Here is a 23,151-nt window from a genome sequence, read left to right on the forward strand (position 1 = left end):
TGGTGTCTGGACATGCTGTATGGTATAGATTTTTTTATTCTTCCCTCTTAATGATGGAAGGGAGAGCCTGATAGTTCTAGATAGGGTTTGATTTGTCTCTTGTCTTCCTTGCCCAGCTCATTTGCAAGATCTTTCTGACTTCCCAGCATCAGTACGGTTTGTGACTGGGGAAAAATACGTATGCCATGAATTAGATACGTGGTGGCCAAAAAATGCATCCTTTGTATTCATTTTTCCCAAATATTTATAAGCTTGGGAATTCTGGTAGTCTTTTTCTTGGTAGAGGTAATGGTAGAAATCCAATGGATTTTGGTAAAAGCTGGTCATAAAGAAAAGACACTTCTCAAGTAACTGAAGAGTTGCTGAAATCATTTTGGGGTTCCTTGTACAATTTTTGGCTGGGGAGCTGTAGTTTAGTGTGCTGTCTACTTCCCACATTGGAAAACAGTTTTATTTAACATCAATGCTTCTGAAAAATGGAACAGCTGTGCCATCTTGTTCTTTGGAGAACACATGCTGGTTCGGGAGTGTGGAGAACCATGTTCAAAAGGAAGGCACAGAGATGGTGTAGGAGTAACAGAGGCTTCTTTGAAACACCTGAAAGAAGGAGAAGGAAAAAGTTGTGCATTTATTTGATTTGCATCAAATTCTTAGTACTGAGTGACTGGTAGGTATCGCTCATCTAATCCTGCCACACCAACAAAAGAAAGAAACCCTAGTTTCGGATGAGTTACATTTTTAAGGTGCTGTGCTTGGCACTGATCGATGGTGGGGAAAATGCAATTGCAGGAAAAGAAAATGAGTCAAAACCAGAGAGCTGGCCAAGAAAATTCATATTTGATATTCATTATCTTATTAGAGATGGTCACAAGCCAAGCACTGATAGCCTGCAGGCAGCACTCAAAGGCTAAGTGTGCATTAAAGGAAAAGTATATTTTCCTTTATGCCGAATGTGCAGATTTTTTTTGTACCTTGGGATTGCTTCATGTGCAAAGGTGGAAGTGTTCTTAAAGGCTTATGCTGGATGGGAGTCTCAGTGCAAGTTGTATTGGCTGCCCTGGCTCTGGTGTGCTCAAGAGAAAACAAAATTAATTACTCTGGTATCTGATCATTTGTCAATGTAACAATAAAGAAATGAGAGAGCTTTACCCAGTAAAAGTCTGTTACTGAGTCTCTCTCTTTCTAGTATAAATTATTTAACTCTATTTTTTTTAAGTTAATGTTCTAAGCAGGATAAAGTTTAACATTAACAATAAAAACCCTCATGGATTTATGTTGTCAGTAAAGGGAGATGGTCAGGCTGGCCCATTTCAAGCTAATGACTAATGGACTTCTGCCTCCATTGCTGGTTCCAGCTGCCTCCCAAGTTAAATGATTAATTGCACAAGGGAAAGACAACAACCCTTATTTGATTGTGCTGATTACAGAGTTGCTGATTATTGGAGTAAAAGGGAATACGTTATCCTGTTTTCCTAAATTCTTCAAGGAATAAGGCAAATTGGAAGTAAAGCTGTAGGGTGTAAGGTTACTCAAATCATGGGGTGACCTGCTTGGAGGTCTCCCATATGTCATGTATGCTGTAGCGTATCCTGGCTGTAGCTACAAGGATTACTGTGACAAATCAGTACTGCTTTTCCAACTGTGATCCATAATACACAGCATGCCTGTAAATAATATATCTTTCCTGATTTGCCAGGGGTGCTGAGGAATCTACAAACGAATTATCAGACTCTGATTCTTGGTTCTCAGCAGTAAAGCAGGCTCTTGCGAATGCTGTTGCACAGCCTTTAATATCGTGGGGTTCCAGTCTTTTTACTCCCAGACATCTAGCTGTTCTAGTTCACAGGAAAATGGTCATCTCTTGGCTTGGCTGAACTGGTGCTAATGATGTTTTATAGCAAATCTGTGCATTTAGCTTCAAATGAAAATGTCAGTTAACTGCTTAGAGGGCTGCAGACTGGAGTTTCTTCATTGTACCTTGCTAAGAATAGAACAGCTAGGGCAGACTTTTCCTAATAATTTGACTTTTTATTTTTAAATCAGTCTTTATAGTGTCGTTAACTTGTTTCTGGGTCCTTCCTCTTTCTCCTTTTTTATCTTTCTTTAGCTTTCTGCAGAAGAACTGTACAGAAACACATATCAGTCTCACAATAGTTGCAGTGTCTCCCTTTGTCACAGAACAGATAGAAATAAAAAGAGCAGACACTTCCTGTACACCAAAAAGACTCACTAATAAAAGACAGCCAGCCTCAGGCTGAAAATTATTGCTGTTCAATAGCATATATAGGCAGTACAGGGCAATTCAGAGGAGGAATTGAGGAAGAATGCCTCGGTCCATTAAAGGTTTCATGGAATTCCAGGTAGGTAGATTGTAATTATTGCTGCCGAACCTTTGCCAGTGCTTAGGGATTAATGTCTCCATAATTTAAACACAGGGAAGAAGTGCATAGCACAGTGCATTATTCAGTGTAGCATCTAATTGCTAAATGCTTACAACACCCCATAAGCAAATGGTTATCCCTAGTTTAGAAACGAGAAATGGGTTTTAAAGGGTGACTTTCCCTGGTTACACGGTTACCCAGCAAAACCTGACATGCAGCTCAATATAGGAATTATCCGGGCCCCTCCTGTGTGGTTGGCAATGTGTGCTCAGGATGCAAGTGAGACACAGAATATGAAATTGGTTTCTCTTACAGGAATTTCTGTGATCCCTGTCTGTAACCCTGCTTCATTCTTTCTTGTGCTGTGCCAATCCTGCTGTAACGTAGAGCAGTGTTCACACTCTGTGGTCTTATAGTTGCAGTTATAATTACTAGTTCCAGCGGTATTGTTGGAGATCATCCTACTTTATGCCATGTAGTACCAGAAATCCTATTCCAGCATGCCTAGACCATGGACACCCAAACCACACTGCCTGTGTTTCCTGTGCTGAGCTGAAAGAGCAGCCTTATGTCAGCACCTTCCTCAGCACGAGGAATTGGGAAGATATTCAACCTTTTGTAAACTTTGTTTTACTGTAGCAGGTCAAAATAACAGGGCAGGAAGAAGAACAAGAATCCAAGCAGGGCTTTTATTAGATGAGTATTAGATGTATGTATCTGGTGTATACATGGAGAGTGTTTTTTGATTACGAGGCAGCGCATAAACCCCATAATTGGCTATGTGCCCTAGGTTCTTCCACATGTCTCTTGGAGCGTGGTGTTGTATCTATCTCTTCCTAATTCCCTTTTTCGCCCTCTTTCCTTTTTGCATACTGTTGCTCAAAGTAGTGCAAGAGGAGTGCTGTCATTAATGGAAAATCTTTGAGATCCTCAGAGAGCAGGTAGTATTGCTGTAAAAAGTATTATTTTTGGTAGCAAATGAATTAAAAAGGAACCCACTGGTTAATATATCTGAGCTTCGTTCTGCTGCACCACAGTGCAATATTTAATAATCCTTTTGACTACTGCAATGCCTCTTTCATCTGGCAGAATTGATGCTTGCATCAGCGTTTGGTTTAAAAGGTATAATGCACACTGCAATTCATCATGAATACTTTCCCTCTGTACCTTTCCTTATAAAAGTGTTTCACCATGCTTTCGTTCATTACTGTTTGCCATGGGTCCTCAGAAGCACACACATCGTGACTCCACTCAGCAGTGGCAATGCATCACTGTGAGAATGGAAAACACATAAAACACCAATATAATTTTGCCCTATACAACAGCACTTCAGAAGCGGCAAATTTTCTTTGAGCCATTGCTTCTTTTAAAGTATAGTGTGCTGCAGTGGCAAATATACAGCTTTGATGTTTCCTGCTCCCCTCGACCATGACGCTATAAATCAACGTTTTGCTTTTTCAGACTCCATCGTTATTAAAACTTGTTGTAACTTTGTTGTAGACAAACATACGTTAACTCTTGAAAACCATGCATCTTCCTCTGTTCTTTCCTGTAACAGGGGAATTATTGTATTTGAAAACAAAAGCTACATTCTGGAGCCATTGGAAGGTGCTATAAGTGAACACAAGATCTACCGAGCAGAGAATTTGAAAATAGCCCCAGGATCTTGTGGCCACCAGCTGGACATCCCTGCCATGAGAGCTGATGACAGTGACGCATCGCACCATTCTCAAGCTGGCAGGGTAGGTGGATGATGCACTTTTACGCTTCTAGTTTGCTGAGCACATCACTGGTAGCATTTCCATTTTACTGTCTATCATAACTCTCTGTTACAAAGAGTCCCTACTGAGCAAAACATTAAACCATATAGTCAACTTCTGTTGACATCATGTGCTAAAGTGCATGCTTAAAATTAAGCACGTACTTACATGATTTGCTAAAGTTTTATACCTTTTTCTTGATCCTGTGTGTATAGCTTGCTTTTTACTTTCCTTTTGGTAATGAGATGGCACAGAAAAGTCTATGGTTTCATGTTATGGTAATATATTTTAGTTCATGTATGATTATACTTGGAATTTAAGACCCCATAAGGACACTGAGCAATGTCTGGAAATGTTCTTACCCACCAAGGTGGAAGAGAACATGATAGCTGTGATGCTTTGCTAATATTAGGTTTTGAACCTTTACATTCTAGTAGGAAAGTATCTTATGCAGACAAAACAAATTCTCACTGTATTACTTTACAGATATATTAATGTAGGGTTTTTTATGTAGGAAGAAATGCACTTAATGTGAAATGCATCTAGCTAATGGAAACTGTAGAAAATTAAATGAGGATGAGAAAATACTGTACTGAGTTCATCTGCATATTGGATTGTAGGAAAGACTGGTTTAGGTGTTCAGAAATTATACAATGGTACAAATCTGAGCTCAGCACTTGATAGATGTCACATTATGGGATTTATACTTATGTGCACTTTTGCATCAGGTTAATTGTTAAGGAAAGCAACCTACATGGCTAAATCCCTTGTTATTATTTGTGGGGTGGAACTAATTTATTTTACTTTTTGAGATAGTAAATATTACATCTAACATGTTAGCCTCTGAATGTACCATTTTATGGGCTACATGTGTTTCTAAAACTGTGTTTAGTTTGGAAGCAATGGAAAAATACTTTTCACAACTTTATTGAAGTTTTCCTCAAATCCTTGTGACTTGACTGAATTTCACTGAAGCAATCAACATAACACCAGGAAACAAAACTGTGCATACAACTAGCTTGATGCAGTCAATGCAATTTCACTATTACCCTCACAGTTCTCACATTTTGTTGATGGCTTCAACTCTGTGCAAGAATTCACCTTAAATATCTAAATAACATTTTTGCTGTGCTTCACTGGGCATAATTATAAAACCTGTCAACAGATACATCATATGGAGAGGTACAATATATACAATGAGGATGTTGGATGCACTTCTAATGTATAAAACGTAAGAGTTGTCAAATGTAATGTGTGGAGTGAGTTTTCACATTTCAGTGTTGTCAACAGCTAAGTAGATTGTCAGGACATACTGAATAACGATGACCTGCGAAGTACGAAGACATAAGGCTGCTTCAAATTATATTGGGTGACAGAAGTAAGCAGAAATATAGTTTCGGGTTCAGGGCATGATGAAAACTTTTGGTTTCTTGACAGGTCTGGGAGAGCTTTTTGTTCGACTTGTTTTTTTCCCTCACTCAACTGCCTACACACTAAATTCTTATTGAGCAGAGATGAAATGTGGGTCTATATACCCCAAAGTTAGACTAGCCTTTGGGTTAGATTTAAATATAGATAAATGGTGGGGCAAACAGTGGACTCGGCTTCCCAGATCCAAGCATAAGATGTAATAGAGCAAGTCAGGTAATGTAGTGGATGTGTGCAGACACATTTTGCCTTATTGAAGTTGGGTCTCTATAGATACTGGGTCATTTCATAACTCAGCAGACCCTCAAATTGCAGCAGTGTTTTCCAGTTGAGCTCCATTGACACAGGATCACACACAGCCTGATGTGTGTAAGGCGGCCCCTAGAACCTGGTGTTTTCTCTGGTCACAAGAAAAAGCCATTTTGGTGGTGCTGGTGGACCACAGATCCGGCTGGTGAGCCATATGGGGCAAGTGGATCATAAAGAGAGGCTGAAACATTGCAGTGTGAATCCAAGCCATGCCAATTCCCAATGTAAAAGCTTTGCTTGTTGTCCCTGGCCAGATTTAATTCTATCAGGACTTTAGCTTTCCTTAGCTGTATTGTTGACTCTTCATTTTAATTCTGAAGGATTAACTTAGGCAATGGACTGCGCATTGATGCAGTTGGCTGCAGAAAGCAAGCTAACAGAAGTCATAATTAAGTATATATTTTAAATAAATATTATACCCAAGGGATGCACATAGCCTTTGGGCAAATCACTGGAACAGATTTGTTATGCCAGTCATTCATTTGAGGCTTACATGATCATACCCTGCTAGCCAATTTCTGTGAGGCTAACTCTCTCCAGTCCAAAGGGTTTTATTCTTGATAAAAAGCAAATGGTTTAAACTCACTGATAGAACAGAGCTTTTCTTATATCTTTGTACCTGGATTTTCATGTCTCATCTGGAAGAAGACTAGGGGCACTTTAGGTGTACATCTCTGATTAGGACCACATGATATATTTCAGGCTATTTTAGATTTGTGGTGTCTGAGAGATCAGTTCCATCACAAAAAAATACCCACGTGGACTTTTGCCTTATGTGGTTTCTCATGTCTGACAGGGAGATAAATCGAGCTCTGTCAGAGCATTGTAGGTTCTGCTGAAGTCATCTGAGACATGGCAGGCCCCTTTGTATTGCATCTGCTGCTGTTCCAGGAGCTGCAGGAGGGGACACGCTGACTCCTTGGTGTCCTGCTTCCCAGCCAACATATCACCAGGCACTGCTGATGACCGGTGTGGCAGACAGGGCAGGGGCATATGCACCAAGTCTGTGCACACACCATGACCCAATGGTGGTGACAGTTGCCCCCAGCAGAGCACGAGAAGGGGACAGAGAACCCCAATGCCAGGAGAAGCTGTAAGAATATCTACCTGAGCTCATTTGCCAGGCACCGTAATAAATGTAATCCCATGAAGTGTTTGTATTACTGATGTTTAGTTCATTAATTATAGCTTTTATTGCTATCCCAGTTCATAAATACCATCTAAATAGAACTTGTTTTCCAGTTACTGTAGTTTGAGGGCTGTGTGACACTATTAAATATGAGTTTGAAAGTCAGAGTTACTAAAGGTTACATCTGTCGCTTTCCTCTAAACACAATGCTTCTTGTAAAACATTCAAAATCATTAATCAGCAGATAATAAAGAGGAACACATTGGTAATGTGAAGAGAACTTTGTCAAAGTTGGCTGGAAGGTGACATCCAGCACTGACTTAGCTTAGGGGATCACAGAGTTTGCTTTGGAACAGTTTGCTTTGGAAAGCTTTAGTCATGTTTTAGCTTATAGAGCATTAGTTTACTTCAAACCTTCATGGTCACTACTAGGTCATACATCTGCTTTAAGCTCCTTAAGTTCTGGCACCAAGATCAGATATACTGCTGAGACCTCTTTTCCAGAAACAAGGGAGGAATGATAGAGCAGATACTCAGCTGCTGTAAATCACAGAACTTTTACAGGCATTAATAGGTCACTTAAATTTAGGGTAGCAGAGGAACTGTGCTATGATTAGTACTATTACGAAACTATTTCATTTTCCTCGGTGATCTTTTTGCCGCTAAGAATTATCACTCTTTTAGACCTGCATTTAGAACTGCAAGCTGTTTTATATGAATACACAGATACAAAATGAGGTGTATCCCTTCCATTTTTAGAGTATTAGTTTGCGTCCTCAGACGCTAACGGTTCATTCCTTTCTTTTCCTGCAGTATTTGTTCTTCACTTTTTCTTCCCCCATACTTTATCAGTTGACCACTTGATCTCTTCTCTGCTTCACTCAATATCCCTTTATCTCATTTTTCTTAGTAGCCACTTGGTCTACTGTGTGAACCGTTTGCTAAAAGTGATCTTATCATTTCTTTAAATGTGCCTTGAAAATAGCAAAGGTCCTTCTGCTAGAGATGATTTGCTCCGCCGAGGAAAGATAACTCAAACATTTCAACTGCAGAGAGCTGAAAGGTTGAGAGACTTTGTGCCACTTTCCTGCTTGCTGTAATATAATCTTGGGGTTGGGGGTTGTACGTACCACATAGACTATGTGTTGTAGTAGATAAAAGGAAAACTTCCATAAGGACAAGGAATACAGTAACAATTCATATGCAGTGAAGTCTGAGATGTTGTGTACCTCCTCTTGCAAGCTGAGACAGAGCTGATTCCAAAGGTCACTACTGCAAAAACAAAACACTCTTTTCATACTTTTTTGGCAGTACAAGAGGGAGGCTCTGAAGACAACGAAGTATGTGGAGCTTGTAATTGTGGCAGATAATCGTGAGGTAAGAAACTTAAAGTTATGGGAAACATGGGTAGGAAATGCGTAGCTCAGTTCGGCTGCCACGGTATTGCCAATAATGTGCTTCAGACAGCAATATGATGGTTTTCAAAAGGAAAGCTCCTGCCCTAATTAGGGCTAAGCAATGGAAGGCACTGTCAAGATAGGATAATACTGATAGTCAATTGTAGAATTTTTTGCAATACCTCATAAGGAATTTGACTCTTGAATAACTGGGATATCTGGCAGTAGCTGAAGGAGAGGCAAATAAGAATTCACTACTCAAGATCTCCTTGAGCTAGCTAAGTCTTTATTGCCATTGCCTCTGCCCTCGGCAGGACTGACACCGGAAGACACAGTAGGATCCTGCGCTTGCTTTCATAGATGTATTTTACCATCATGTCATTTACCTTCCTGACGGTTTGCAAAGAGATCTTCAAAGCGAGTAACCAGAACTGGCTGTAAGAATGTTCCAGTGAGTTGAATGGCAGCCAAAGATGTAAATCTCCATTTGACTTATTTCCCTGCTTATATTGTTTTCTGGTCTTCTTGGACACAGTTAGCTAGGGAATTAGAATCACTCTACAGCAACAGCCAAAACAGCCAAAGAGCCTTTTCTTCTCCACAAAACATCAGTCCCTGAAAGAACCCTATGTAAGACTTAAGAGATTTTAAAGTCTTCTAGTCAGAACCAAAATCCCATCCCATCCCTTGTGTTTATTCTGAGGCAGACCATGGTCCCATGAAGCCAACAGGAGTCTGCCACTGTGTAATTCCCAAACTTCACCGACGATGCTGGCAGAGTGAGGTGGCTGTTGGGGGGAAAATGTGACACTTGTGCTGCTAGTACATTGATCCTTTACATTCCAAGTTTCAGAGACAAGGCAAGGATGTGGAAAAAATTAAGCAGAGGCTGATAGAAATTGCAAACTACGTTGATAAGGTAAGAACACAAGCTTGATTTCACTTCTCCCAGACTTACTACACTTTCTGAAGAATGTTGCTGTGAAATCTCTGTTTCTTCTACTAGTAGGTTAAGAAAGCTCTCATGCTCAGACCAGCAGCTTTCACACTCTTTGCCACATCTCTTTGTCCGCCTACCTTTATAAGGAGTTATAAAGGAGTTATAAGGAGAGTGCTGCTCTCCTAATACTCCAGTATTTCAGAGCAATGCTTCTCTCCAACCAGTAAAAGCAAAAAAGCAAACTGAAATCTTTTCTATGTTGAAACCCTTCAATATACTGAACTGTGAGCTTTGCTCAGTATATAAATATACATACTACATATACTCTATATAAATATGCAATATTAAATATACAATATTTGCTCTGTATATAAATATACAATAAATATATGAGGGGTGCATATATCTATGGAAGCACTATTCTTAAGGAGATGTAGAATTTAGCTCTAGGATTCTATTAACCTCGGAAAACAGTGAAGATAATCGCGTATGGAACAGCCCATAGGAAAAAGATTCTTATGAGGAAGAATTTGGGGAACAAAGTCCTTTGCAGCAGCAAGGGATGGTCCAATTGTAAGGCCAACAAAAGGTCTGCGATGACATGGACTGTAAGATATGTAGCCCAAACATGATGGCAGAGTTAAAAATATATAGTCCTTAAGTTAGCAGAAGTTGATGGCTGAGTAAGAGCAATAAGAAAGAGGCATATTGTGGATGGTTTTGAATTTGAAGTCATTTCTTGACAACAAACAAGAAACCCTAAGGGTCCTCTGTGGTGTTTTTTGAACAAATTAAAGTTTATTTTTGCTGTGCTGTACAGCCAGAAAAGATTAGGTGTCCAGCAGTGAAATTATAACCGAGGGAGCCTTAATTTAGCTGAGAACTTATCAAGTGATGCTTCAAGGGCAATAACTCAAGAAGAAGCATTCGTGATTAAAAACAAGCTGCTGAAGACACCTCCACCTCTTCTGTAATTGTCTTGCTGACTTATTACTGGAGGACAGGTGTTTATATGTTACCTGCTCAAAATTAATTTTGTATATTATAATATATTTGTGTTTCATGCTTAATTTATGCTCAGCAAATGCCAGCGTTATCCAAATGACTGTAACGCACATAAACAAGACAGATATGTAGTACATGCTTTTCTCCAGCTGTCAGCCAACCCTATTGATCAGTTCTTGAATCCTTCTTCATATTAGTCTCACATTAGAATTGTTAAGTCTGCTCCATTGCTCATGCTGCTGTGGCTCCCCTCTTGTAGCAACTGTGGCATTTACCAGTGGGATAATACTGTATGTAGCTCACTGTGCTAAAATCACTTGTTTTCATGTGCAAGACTGGATGACTTTAGCTAATTTTCAGCTATGGGTTTGAACCACAGCTGTCGTAATCACAACTGTAGTACTGCAGTAGAGCTGCCTCTACCTCTTGAATTGCGCTGGTGCTAGTGATGGAGGGCAGCCATGGAAAGAGTGATCTGCCATAGCAAGTTTGTTCAGAAGTGAAGGTCATAGATATATCTTGAAGGAAGATAACAAACTTGGGAAGCACATAGAGAAGTAGTGTGACTCTGGATCTCTTTGAATGCCTTATGGGTATTTAGTCAGGTCAGAACTGTTTTCTGTAAGCCATTGAAGTATTTAGTCTGAGTCAGTCCTGTCAGACTACAAAAGAGACCATTTAAGCCTGTGCAAGAAAGGTTCATATGCATGCTCTGTTGAAATACTCTAATCCAATGTGGCCTAAAGTATGCTTTAGAGACATGATTATATTTTTCTTTTCTCATTAGTTCTATAGGCCACTAAATATTCGAGTAGCCCTCGTTGGAGTCGAAGTATGGAATGACATGGATAAGTGCTCTATTTCTCAAGACCCTTTCACCAGCCTCCATGAGTTCCTGGACTGGAGAAAGTTGAAACTACTACCTCGTAAACCCCATGACAATGCACAGCTGATAAGGTAGACTTCACACTGCATTTAAAACCAGCCGGGATTTCAGTGATTTAGGAATAACTGTAGTGAATTCTTCCCCAGTTGCTAAGCTGTTGGGAGGAACATCTGTGCTCCTGAGGGTTTGTTGTTGCCCTCTGCAAATATCAAACATTAAAGAGCTTTGCAGAAAGCTTCAGCAGATGTTTCAGATGAATTTCCTTCCATACCTCTGCAATAGCCCTGTTACTTGTAGATCCTTCCTGAAGACAACTCATGTAGAAGTGTAGATGTGTAATAAACTCCTAAATACTTAGGGTATGAATATACAAGCAGTTTAAGCTCATGTCAGTCCAATTTGCTACTGCAAAGGCAGTCCTGCCTTCATCCCAAATGCTGAGCTAAGGGGATGCTATGTGAAACCTGTTACTTAGTAGGAAGACCTCAGTAAACTTTAAAACACGGTCTATAAATTGGATAATTAATTTGCCTTTGTGACTTACAAAATGAAATCATACACAACATTTACCCTGCTGTTTCCTCAATGGTCTCAATTGTTGTTTCAAGTAATTGAATTAAAACATGCTCAAAGTAAAAGCACTATCAAAATAGGAAGAGAAACATCTTTTTCTTGAACCAGGTATCAGTTTGCTCAATTAACTATTCTTTATATTATGCAGATAGTTGATGACTTAGTAACTAAAAGAAGCTCTTTACTCATTCCATATGTATTTTTACATTAGCTGTTTAAGAATAGAGTCCTTCCAAACTGTCCCTCGTGAGATATTTTATTATTCTATTATATTCTAGGCTGTATATTATAGCAAGCAGCATATAAACTTTATACTGCATTAAAATAACCCTTCTTTGAGCTAGAGGCATTATTTTCATGTTTCTATTTCTATTCCCAACTTCAGTCATGGAAAAGAAAAAGGGAAGAGGGGTCCTGTTACAGCAGTAAGCACAAAGGATGGTGATCAAACGGATCTTTCTCATAGCAGGGATGCTGTCATTGTCAGTTTGGCAAGTCGGCATGACTAATCTGTGTGCTTCCCATTGTTTTAAACCTGTAAATGTCTGGAGCTGCCACATTTGAAATGGGATCTTTGAGACTGGCAGAAATACAAGGCTGAAAATACTAGGGATGCATTTTGGTATTGAATGGTGACGCTGTGATTCTTCTTCTCCTTTCCTGCCCTCCTGCAGCGGCGTGTACTTCCAAGGGACTACCATTGGCATGGCACCCATAATGAGCATGTGCACTGCAGAGCAGTCTGGAGGGGTCGTCATGGTAAGTAGTAAAAACACAGGGTTTGAAACTGGCCCAACTGGTGCAACACGTTCTCAAGTTTTATAGTGCTATATTGTGTAGCTGAATGTCAGCCCCATTTGTCCCATTTTCAATCTCATTACCTGTATCTACATTCAGATTGCTTGTAAATGGTGGTTTCCATAGTGAAAAAAAATCAAAATATTGCATTAAAATACAAAATTCTTTGTAGGGATCCTCTAATTATCAGTAAATCAGGTGCTGAGGTGCTGTGAAGGATGAGAACCAGAAGATGTATTTATTATGTACTTGGGTATCCTAGTGTTACAGGCAAGATCTGTCCTGAATATTTTATTATTTTTTTTTTTTATCCTATATTTACAAAGTCTCCTGTGTAAGGCCTTATTTTTCATCTTTGTGGCATAATGGTTTTACATTGCCAGACAAGAATAAACAATGGCAGCATTTATTCTACCTGAGTCTCTCTCAAAGAGTATTAGTACTAATGCTGTTGTTAGACGCTGGGCATGATGAACATAAATGCAAACATTTTGGCCAACTTTTGGAAGTAATTATTTCATTTTTTTCTTCTAATTTTGAACAGTGCTTTGTGCTAAGGAGGGGAAGGAAGTGTTGCATTAACTAAGATCTGCAATAGGAGTACTTTAAATAAAATTAGATATGGACTCCCAGAGTTTGCAGGCCACTAACAGGCTCAGTTGTTAACCTCAGAGCTCAGCTCCAGAGCAGAAAAGGCAGGGAGCCCTCAAAAACTCTTAGGTAGTCTCTGAGTTCAGCCTGCATGTGCTGAAAACCTTTGTTTCCTACAGCTTTGTTGAGACTTCCCGCACCTCAGGTGATGTGGTAGCTCTCTCCAGCTCTGAGGGACACTTCAGCTGCAGATCTCTGTGTGAATGAGGTGGGAACTTACTGACAAGTGACAATCCAAATAGTGGGATAATCCCAGAGGCAGTCCCTTTGAAACTCCTCCTTTTCCTTCCTTCTTTACTAGAGTCCAAGTTGAGTTTGGTCCACAATGCATAGCCCCTTTGTGGTCTCGGACAAGCAGCCAAGCTGGGGTGATGTATCCGTACATGGTAGATGTATACGCTCCAGATGGGGAATATTTACAAGGTGGGCAGGGAAGCTGAGGTGTAGGAGATCTGGAAAGAGCAATCAGATCACAGAATTTGGAGAAAGCCATGCCAAAATAATAGATAAGATAAAGACTTCAGCCTCCTGGTAGCTTTAGAAGCTCTAAGTGGTGTTTATAACAGCTTTTCATCGGGTACCTGGGCCATAGGTACCAAAGGAAAAGGAGGAAAAGAGGAAGAAAAAGCTGTAGGAGTCTCGCAGTGCATTTCCAAATCCTGACAAAGACATATACAAGGCTCTGTTTTAAACATGTTACCTTCTGGCCAGCAGTCCCTGTTTTGGCTTTATCTGCAGTCAGAGATGCCCTTAACGACAGCCTTTTTGTCCTTCTAATTTTTAGCATAAGCTTTAAAATAATCTGCAGGGTGTTTTACTGCAAAGTCAGTGCTCTTCACTCTGGTAACTCATTTTACACAGAAACAAGAAAAAATAGTTCATTCCAGTAACAAAAGAAACCCAAAGAATCAGCATTTCTTAAAAGCACTCTCGAGGCTCTGCCAGAGGAGACATTGATTTGGATGTCCAAGAGAAACTCAGTGTCAGTGCATGACTCATGGGCCAGGCTGCAGCTTCAGTTGTGCAGGGGAACATGATGTTTCCCAGAGATCTCACCTCAGTGAACTGAAACTTTTGAGGTGCAAGTTAGTTCGAGGCTTGTACAGCAAAACTAGAAACTTTGCCAGGTATTTAAGCCTCAAAAAGGGGGCAAATCCGAAACAAGCAACACTCATTCCCAAAACCCAAATGGGCAGCTCCCCTTTCCCTCCCCCAAGTCAATAAAGGCTGATTCAGGGGTACATAAAAAAGGGTTTTCTATATATCAGTATGCACAAAAGAAAGCTCTAAACTTGAAGGTGCACACATGGAAGAATAACCTGGAGGCTATAGTGCTCAAATGTCTCAACGCTGGGCAACTGAACATTTGGTAATCCTTATAACTCAGTCACCCTCTTGCCCATCCCACCCTGAACGCTCAATACCAAAAGGTTTCTACACACTGAAAGAGGCAATGAACAAATTGCATGAGAACTAGCATTTGAATACAGCAACTGTAGTCATCCTTGTATGATCTGATTTTCCTGGTTGACTTTGCAGTTGGTCAGCTCTACCATATGATCCAAATTCCTCTTGTCATGCCTCCCTGAGAGCCTGCCCCTCTCTACTGTTCTGTAGGGCTGAATTCTCTCAGTGGTAGGTGACATCCTGTCTCTCACTAGTTTTAAGAGGAACTCAAAGCAGGGAGAGAAGTATCTGAGTATGAAAAGCTTTTGGTGTATCAAGAGCATTCTAGTTTTATTTTACTGTGATGGTTCTGTCGTGTAGTAGAAAGACGGAACAGAAGCTGATGTTAAAGCAAGTCTTCGACACATGATTCAGTCTTCGTTCTTCTGTTTCAAAAGGCTACCCACTGAATTCACGGATTTAAAAGCAAAATGTTACTGCAATGTAGTGTTACCGCTCATGGGAAGTTAGGCTAAATGAGAAGTGTGGAACTGTGGCATTTATATTTTGCTTAAATGAAATAAAAATATGGTTTAAGAAACTTGTTCCTGCCTGCATGGGAATCACCAGGATTGGGGCATTTGCCTGTTCTAGCTGTAGGTGATAGTATTTTATTATTTACAATTTGATCTGAATCTCAGTGGAATGGAGCAGAGTTCAGCTGAAAGCAGCTGCATGTTTTGTGCAACAGCTTATAATGGCTTAACAGTAGATGGTTGCTTATTCAGTGGTTGTGAAACTGTTTGGTAATGACTTTTACTGCTCAAGTTAACTTTAAAAGACCCTGGTGGGATAAATCAAAGTCATGTTACTATTCGTTTCTTCAGTCCTTGTGATACTTAAATGGTCTCAGTATCAAATGGGACATGTCACTGTTTGTTTTTATAATCTTCATTTATGCTGTCTTCAAATAACCTCTTTTGCTGAGACATCACATTCCTTGTTTTAAAAACCCTCTCTAGAAACTGATAAAATTGCATTCCAAGGGGATCTGAGCAAGTAATGAGAACCGCATGGGCTGCAATAATTGTTTGCCTAGTCAAGACCCAAATTACATTTCAGAGCGTTTATTGCTCTAGTTTTGGAGTGGACTGTGTGAATTCTTGGTTTTATTTTTAATTGCCATCTTCAGGGGTGTTCAGATATAGACATTCTCTGCTCAGCTAGTACAAGAGGTACTGGCAAAGTAAAGAACTGAGCTCAGTTTGTTGAGTCTAGGTAGCCCAGTGTTTAGAGGAGTTTCTGTCTTGACCGCATACCCCTAATTTCAAGGCATCACTCCAATGTGTCACTGGTAAATTATACGGAATTATTTCATTGTTTTCTTTATCTTTGGTCCTGGATTTGTTTCCAGTTGAATGAGAGGCTGCGCTCTCAATTTCATTGAATTCTCTAAGTATTTCATCAATTACTATGAGTACAAACATATCATATACCAATCTGTGACTAGTATCTATACAAGACATCTCCATAGGTAGTCATTATGCAGAACTATGTATTTCCTTGATTATTACAGCTTATCTTGCTGCATAGATTTACTCTTGTTTCTTTTACTAGGACAGGTTGCACAGCTTCTTTCAGCAAACAGGCATTTTAGGATATAACTGCAAACAAACTGCCTGTCACAAGATTTGTATCTTAAAAGTTTAAAGTTCAGGTAAAGCTAAAAAGAGATCCTTTCTTAAAGGACAAAATTCTTTCGAGTTTATTCCCAATGCAGAAGGAGTAGTTCTTGGTTTCAGTATGACTGCATTCTCTTTTTGATTTTGTTTTCTGTTTAGGAAATGATTTATTAAAGACATTAGCACAGACAGATGAAAGAAGAAGCTCTTAAATCTACCCCAAGTCATGTATTAAGGGCTTCATTAGTATATAGCTAATGTGTTAGACAGTTTTGTCTTTCAGTTATTTTTAGTCTGAAGGTTGGCTTAGTTGATACTGGAAGAGTTATTTAAACTGAATATGTTCATATATGCTTTTAGAGCAGGCAGCAGTACATAGTCATTCCATTTACTGACTGACAAATAGTGGATCATGCATTTGTATTCCATGTTTATGCCTTTAGGGAAAGCTTTCCTGTGAGTACAGTGGATTTTTTTTCCCCTTAAGGAAAATGATCGATGTGGAAAGGTCTCTTACTTGTGGTTAAGCCAAAACATCAGCCTGTAATGAGATCATGCAGTCAATTGCTCAGAAATAATTGTCCCAAAAATCAGCACTTCAACGAGGATTAATGTTAATATTTCAATTTGATACTTGGAGAATTTAGAATATTCATAGGTGTTAATAAAAGACCATCAAAGATTTTTACTTGCTTTATCCTTTCCTTGTGAAAAGGAGGTTTCCAAAGGTACTTGGCTTTTCTTACAAGGCTTGTGAAGTTTTGGACTTTCTGATATTAAAGAGAGAGTCTGGAGAATAATAAAGAGACCGAGTGAAATCTCTTGCTGCACTGATATGAAGGATCTTCTCACATCTCCCTCATCACACTAATCCTCACCCACAAATGATCACCTTTTCCAACGCTCCACAGCTGGGTGACTGTTTTCTGTTACTGCCTTGTCTTGGGAGTTTGGGGTATTTATTGAACAGGAGAATTTTAAGCCCTAAATAAAGAGATGGCCCAGATGTTCAAAGCTGCCCAATGGTCTCAAGTGTCCAACACAGACAAGGCCCTTAGTGATGTGATTTAGTGGTGGACTTGGTAGTCCTGGGATAATGGTTGGACTTGGTGATCTTAACGGTCTTTACCAACCTAGTTCATTCTATGATTCTGTGTGCTGGGCAATCGGGGTGGCCACGACAGACAGGCTGTCCTGAAGTTCCCATGCTGCACTTGGTATATGTGGATGAATCTTAAACTGGGTCTATTTAACAGCAGTGCAACTACAGCTGCTGAGGTGATAAAACATTCAAAGTATAAGAAATAGGACTTTAGAGGGGGAATGTGTGTTCTGAGGCGTTTTCACATGTGGATTTGACTAGTTCTTTTGGTGTTTTCAAGGATCACTCAGAAAACCCTCTAGGTGCAGCTGTCACACTGGCTCATGAACTGGGACACAACTTTGGGATGAATCATGATACATTGGAGAGGGGCTGTAACTGCAAAGCATCTACGGATAAAGGGGGTTGCATCATGAACCCCTCTACTGGGTAAGTGCGAGGGAAAACACTGGGACATCACAGTTGGAGTGGAAAAAGTTTTCTTTCATTTCATGTTTCAGGAACATTTTAAAGGTAAAAACTAAAAAGCCTTTTCAATGTCTGTCAAATCTCGCAGTTATCCCCCTTGAGGTGAAACAATTAAACTTGTTGTCAGAGCACAGCATGTACCATTGTACCTTTGTGTTTCTACGTTAGCAGCATGAGAGGCAAAAATGCTGTAAGCAACTGGTTAATTACAAACAAGGAAAGTTCCACAAAGCTGCATTGCAAGTATGGAATGGGAATTTCACCTTTTCTCGTCTTGCCAACTGAGTATCAGTCATAATAGGAAGCCGCATCCCAAGGCCAAGACTAAGATGAATAGGAAATAAAGTAACGGAGGAAATGCATTCTTAGACTCTCTGTAAAGCCTTTGTCTTGTGCAGAGAAGGTTTTTAGTTTTGCACAAACTTTTGCATTTCACCCTCTGTTATAATTATGTAGCAGTTTTAGAAGGAGCAAATTAAATCTGTAAGGTCAGTGGGGTTAAGGCAGTTCAGTGGCCAGAGGGAGATCTTCCAAGAAAAGATATAAGACACCATGGAAAATAAACCCTGTGTCCGTGCGGGCCCATTACTGATGATAAAGGCACTATGCCAGTAGAGAAGCACAGTGGGTTTTTAGACACAAAAAGTACAGTCACCATGACCAGGGTAACTAGTTGCAGCTTGCTTCTCTGTGTTGTAAAGTGCTGGTAGAAACTGAATGATATATGAATGACTGAGTTCTCCGTGTCCATATTCAGACAGGAATGGATAGGATTAAAGTGAAGTAGGAGACAGTAGGTTCACCAAAGCTTTGTGATGGAAAGTGATGTGCTGGGCTGGACTGCCTGCAGAAATGTTCCTGCCTGTGACTGGAAGCGGGGAAGAGCCAGTGGGACAAATATGTGTCAGCAGTGTCCTGTAGGTACAGCTGGATTTGTCTCAGGGCAAGAGGACGGTCTGGATGATCTTGTGATGTCTCTTCCAGCTCCAGCATTCTCTGTGTGTGCTTAAATTTCATCTGTTGCTTAAAAATCTCTTCTGGGAATTGCGATCAGCTCAACCTCTGCCTTCTCCGAGAAGGCATGTTTCTGGGAAAGGAGAACAGCAATGTGGGAGAGGCCAGGGAGCGTTGGGCAGGATTTCTCCCTGCTGGTCAGCCTAACAGCAGCCTTGGCGTTTCTTCAAAGGCATGCTGTCACCCTCCTTCAAGGCAGAGAAAGGGATCCTGGCCAGAGACCAAGCACAGCAAGTTAAGAGACAAACCAAAGAGAGATGTGTGTGTGTGGAGGAGAATGAGAGTGACTTCTACACTGGGGAAAAGAAAAATAACTGGGCTCTTCTGAAACAATAGGTAGTAAATATCCACATGGAATTGCATTCTGCAGCACATCAGGGCTTGGCTGCACACTGAAAACCAGCTAAGGTTGGAAATAGGGTTCTGAGGTGAGGTGATGTGAGAGCTGGTAAGGAGTGGGCAGACAGGCTTAGGCTCTGAGCTCCAGACAGATGTGAGACAGCTTTAGTCATCTCAGCTGAGTTACTGGTTGGGCATCCAGTTACTGCATTTCAGGAACTAAATAGAGAAGGTGCTCTCAGGACAGAAATGTCTGGACACTTCCTGAACTCAACTTGTGAAGATGTCTTTAATGTGAGATTGGATAGCTCTTCCCTGCTTCTGTCTCCTGCACCAGAGTCCTTTGGGTGTATCTGAAACTTCCTCTGTGCTGGGTGTGCCAGACATAGAATCATCATTGAATCCTAGAATGGTTTGGGTTGAAAGGGACCTTACAGATCAAAGTTGTAGCAGCTCAGCATGTTCCTCAGATGCAGCTCCAAGTGGCTCAGCTCACTTCATGTTGGGGTTTCTGTAGTGTCTTATAACCTAGAGGCTGTGCTTCCTTCAGCAACCCCAGCACCCCATAGGTTGGGCAGTCTGGGGAGGGGGCCATCAGGTTCACTTCAGCTTTGGAATCATAGAATAGTTCGGGTTGGAAAGGACCTTAAGATCATCCAGTTCCAACCCCCTGCCATGGGCAGGGACACCTCACACTAAACCATGGCACCCAAGGCTCTGTCCAACCTGGTCTTGAACACTGCCAGGGATGGAGCATTCACAACCTCCCTGGGCAACCCATTCCAGTGCCTCACCACCCTCACAGGAAAGAACTTCTTCCTTATGCTCCCTTTGGATTTTTACCAAACTTTGTATAAAACTTGTGCCTGAGGAGGAGCTGTGGCATTCCCAGGACTGAATTTGCTGGTTTGTTTGCACTTATTATTGATTTATAAATGGAAATTTTAACATCAGGTTTCTAGCCTCGGGCTTTACCTTCATACTGTGTTGTTGATCTATAACAAGCATTCTGTGAGAATTCTTTATGCCTGAAGCTAAACTGCATTTTACCAATTAAAAATTAATACTTTGAATATTTACCCAACACCTGACCAATAGCAGTATTCCTCAGAGCACCACTAGTCAAGGAACTGAAGAGATTTTGGCTCTGGAAGTACATGTCTGTTAAGGGAAGGCCAAGTGAATATTCGCTACCTGAAATGTACTCTTGGAATAGCAAAACCAAAGGACATCCCAGGGTAGGCACAAACATTTAGAGAGATAGCCTGCCCTTTCAGTGTATTCATTGGCACTCACTTTGTGCACTTCTAATTTCTGTTGGTTTAAGGTAGATTTAATAAGTTCAAGAAAGCAAAAGCTTTTGCCTGTAGCTGGTGCAAAAAGCCCAAGCCCCTGAAAAGTCTTTATCTGACATCTAATAGGAAATATCTAGGTTATAGCAGGAAGGCCTCTGTAAATGTCACTTTGGAGTCATTCGTGTGGTTGTGCAGCAAAAAGGAATGTTTTAAGGCTTTTTACTTAAAAGTGATTTCATTAATTATTGCCATTTCCTTCAGTTCTTATGTTTCATTCTTTGAAGAGGGCTTGGAAATTACTTCTTGGTAGAAAGAATCTCCAGGGATCAGTGTGGAATTTAAACTCTGTTGGTTCTATCCTTTAATGAGCTTCTTATTGGTTTTACTCTTAAAAATGCCAACAAGATGTATACCACTTGTGTGTGAGCTACAAATGCCTTAAAGATCCTCTACATTGGGAAAACACATTTTCTATAGCATAGAATTAAGCATATAAAACCCCCAAAACTGTGGCACTCCAGGCTTTTTAGAGATTCAAATATCTGCTATGGAAATCACATAATGCAGAAGTTTGGGTATTTGCCATAAAGATAGGATCAATGAGGAAATATTTAATATTAACACATTGTTCCCTTTCATATCCATATGTTTTAATGATATTCCTGCAGTTCTTTCCAATTGTTTTGACCATAGACTGTTCCAAGTGAAAACGAAGGATATAAGGATTCTTAAAGAGACTTGCAAATCTCTTTACTGAGATCACAGTATCCAACAGCTAAAGCAGGAGGCTGAGCCAGTGAGGCCGTTTCCATATTCCACTTGTTTTCCAAGTATCACCCTGAAAGTTTCTACTCTTGGGAGTGAAAATACTCTTCCTGACAGCTAGATAAATACTGAAGAGTTCTGGTGAAACCCAAGGCATTAGTCTAGATTTATACCACTGCAACTAAAAGTAGAATTTGGCATCAACTGCAGAGCAAAATTATGCCCGTTAGCAGTGCTTATTTGTTTAGTCACTTTGGAAATGCACTTTCTACGTGCTCCTTCATCAGAATTGAGCACAGACATCTCAATGTGGGGTTGAAATTGGTCTGAGTTTCCCCAAAGTAGTTGAAAGCTGAGGAGTTCATACAGGCTTGAAATTTCTTGCCAGCCTTAAGGGAAGCAAAATCTTTGCAGTCAGTCTTTTCCCCTCTTGTAAACCCAAGGGTTTATACTTCACCTCACCCACATGTGCGTGTCCTTGCCAATAACATGCTTTTCTAGTTTATATATAGATGACTTACACAGTTAGCTTGTCATCAGGGAAGCTGAGCATCCTGGAAACACGTTCTTCCTTCCCTCTTACAGAAAGTACTCCTTGATGCCCTTCCATCCCACACACACACACTAGTTTAGGTGTTAATGAGAGACCAGGAACCCACTAAGGACATCAAGTTTTACCATCAGAAGCTGATCCTACTGCCGTTTCCATCCCTTTGCTGAGTCCCATGACTTGCTATAATGAAAGCTTCTTTCACAGAAGTGTGTTGCACTAACCAGGTTCCTTCCTTGTTGCTGAATCATCCTGGTTAATTGAGATGCCAGGCAGGCTCCTAGGATGGACCCGTTGGTTTTGTCTCTCTTTGCACTCCCATAGACAGAAGCAGGTTTTTCACCATGAGGATTTAAAAGAGGATGACAGGAAGAGGGCTGCTTTGTAGTGTCTCCTCCAGTCCCCTTTGCACCTGGCTGTGAGAATGGCAGAGACGTTTCTCCAGGTCTATCGTATTGCCCATACCCCATTTCTTTTGCCAACCATGTATTGTGAGAAGTAATAACATTTTATTGACCTGGAAAGGTGCATGCTTTAACCATAGCCTAAAAGCTGTCTTCACAGCTATGAATCACAGGGGGGTTTTACACACCGCTTCAGCAGACCCCATTTGCCCCATTGCACTGAAACTACACATGAAAAAAGGAACCAGCTTGGAGTTTGACCTGGAATTTTTCTGTTCTAGTCGTTCCAATGCATATGCTGGTTTGCATCCCACTGGAGGCACAAAGCTCAGGGGCAGAAAGCTAGTTGGTGCCACGCAGTAACATAAACAAGGAAGCAGCATCTCTGGCAGTGTTCAAGGCCAGGTTGGACACAGGGGCTTGGAGCAAGCTGCTCTAGTGGAAGGTGTCCCTGCCCATGGCAGGGGGCTGGAACCGGATGATCTTCGGGTCCTTTCCAAACTGACTCAGGCTGGGGTTCTATCATTTATGACTTCATATGTTACAGGGACATGGAACTTGAAATGGGACTCTTTGACTTCATGCTGGTGGAGATACCTGTGTTTTGCCCATGCTGCAGAACACTCTGGGGCTCTGCTCCAACCAGGGGACCAGGTTTGGTGTAGTGATCATAAGAGAAGAAAAAGGAGACGTGGAACTGAAATCAGTTCTTTAACCTCTCCGTTACTGAGCATCACTTTAGAGGATTTTTGCCTCTCTGTGGAAAATAAGAGCTAATATTGAGTAATTGCCTTTCAGTACATAATTTCACTTTAATTACTGAGAAGCAGGGTATGAGGGAGGCAAATAATTAGGAACAAAGAAAGAGCATGTAATAAAAATCTTACCT

The 23,151-nt window shown here is 40.6% G+C and overlaps 1 protein-coding gene across 1 annotated transcript in view; it reads left to right on the forward strand.

Annotated features, from left to right (window-relative positions):
- ADAM12 (ADAM metallopeptidase domain 12) overlaps positions 1 to 23,151 on the forward strand; it is a 187,251-nt gene that overhangs the window by 116,750 nt on the left and 47,350 nt on the right. Inside the window, exons 6-11 of the mRNA XM_062635218.1 lie at positions 3,940 to 4,123; positions 8,319 to 8,384; positions 9,252 to 9,323; positions 11,137 to 11,306; positions 12,483 to 12,567; positions 17,708 to 17,856. Of these exons, the coding sequence (XP_062491202.1) occupies positions 3,940 to 4,123; positions 8,319 to 8,384; positions 9,252 to 9,323; positions 11,137 to 11,306; positions 12,483 to 12,567; positions 17,708 to 17,856 (726 nt within the window). The remainder of the gene's footprint in view (positions 1 to 3,939; positions 4,124 to 8,318; positions 8,385 to 9,251; positions 9,324 to 11,136; positions 11,307 to 12,482; positions 12,568 to 17,707; positions 17,857 to 23,151) is intronic.

Source organism: Pezoporus occidentalis, unplaced genomic scaffold, assembly GCF_034315485.1.
Source record: "Pezoporus occidentalis ecotype Australia unplaced genomic scaffold, CSIRO_AGI_Poc_V1 ctg45, whole genome shotgun sequence".
Classification (NCBI taxonomy): domain Eukaryota; kingdom Metazoa; phylum Chordata; class Aves; order Psittaciformes; family Psittacidae; genus Pezoporus; species Pezoporus occidentalis.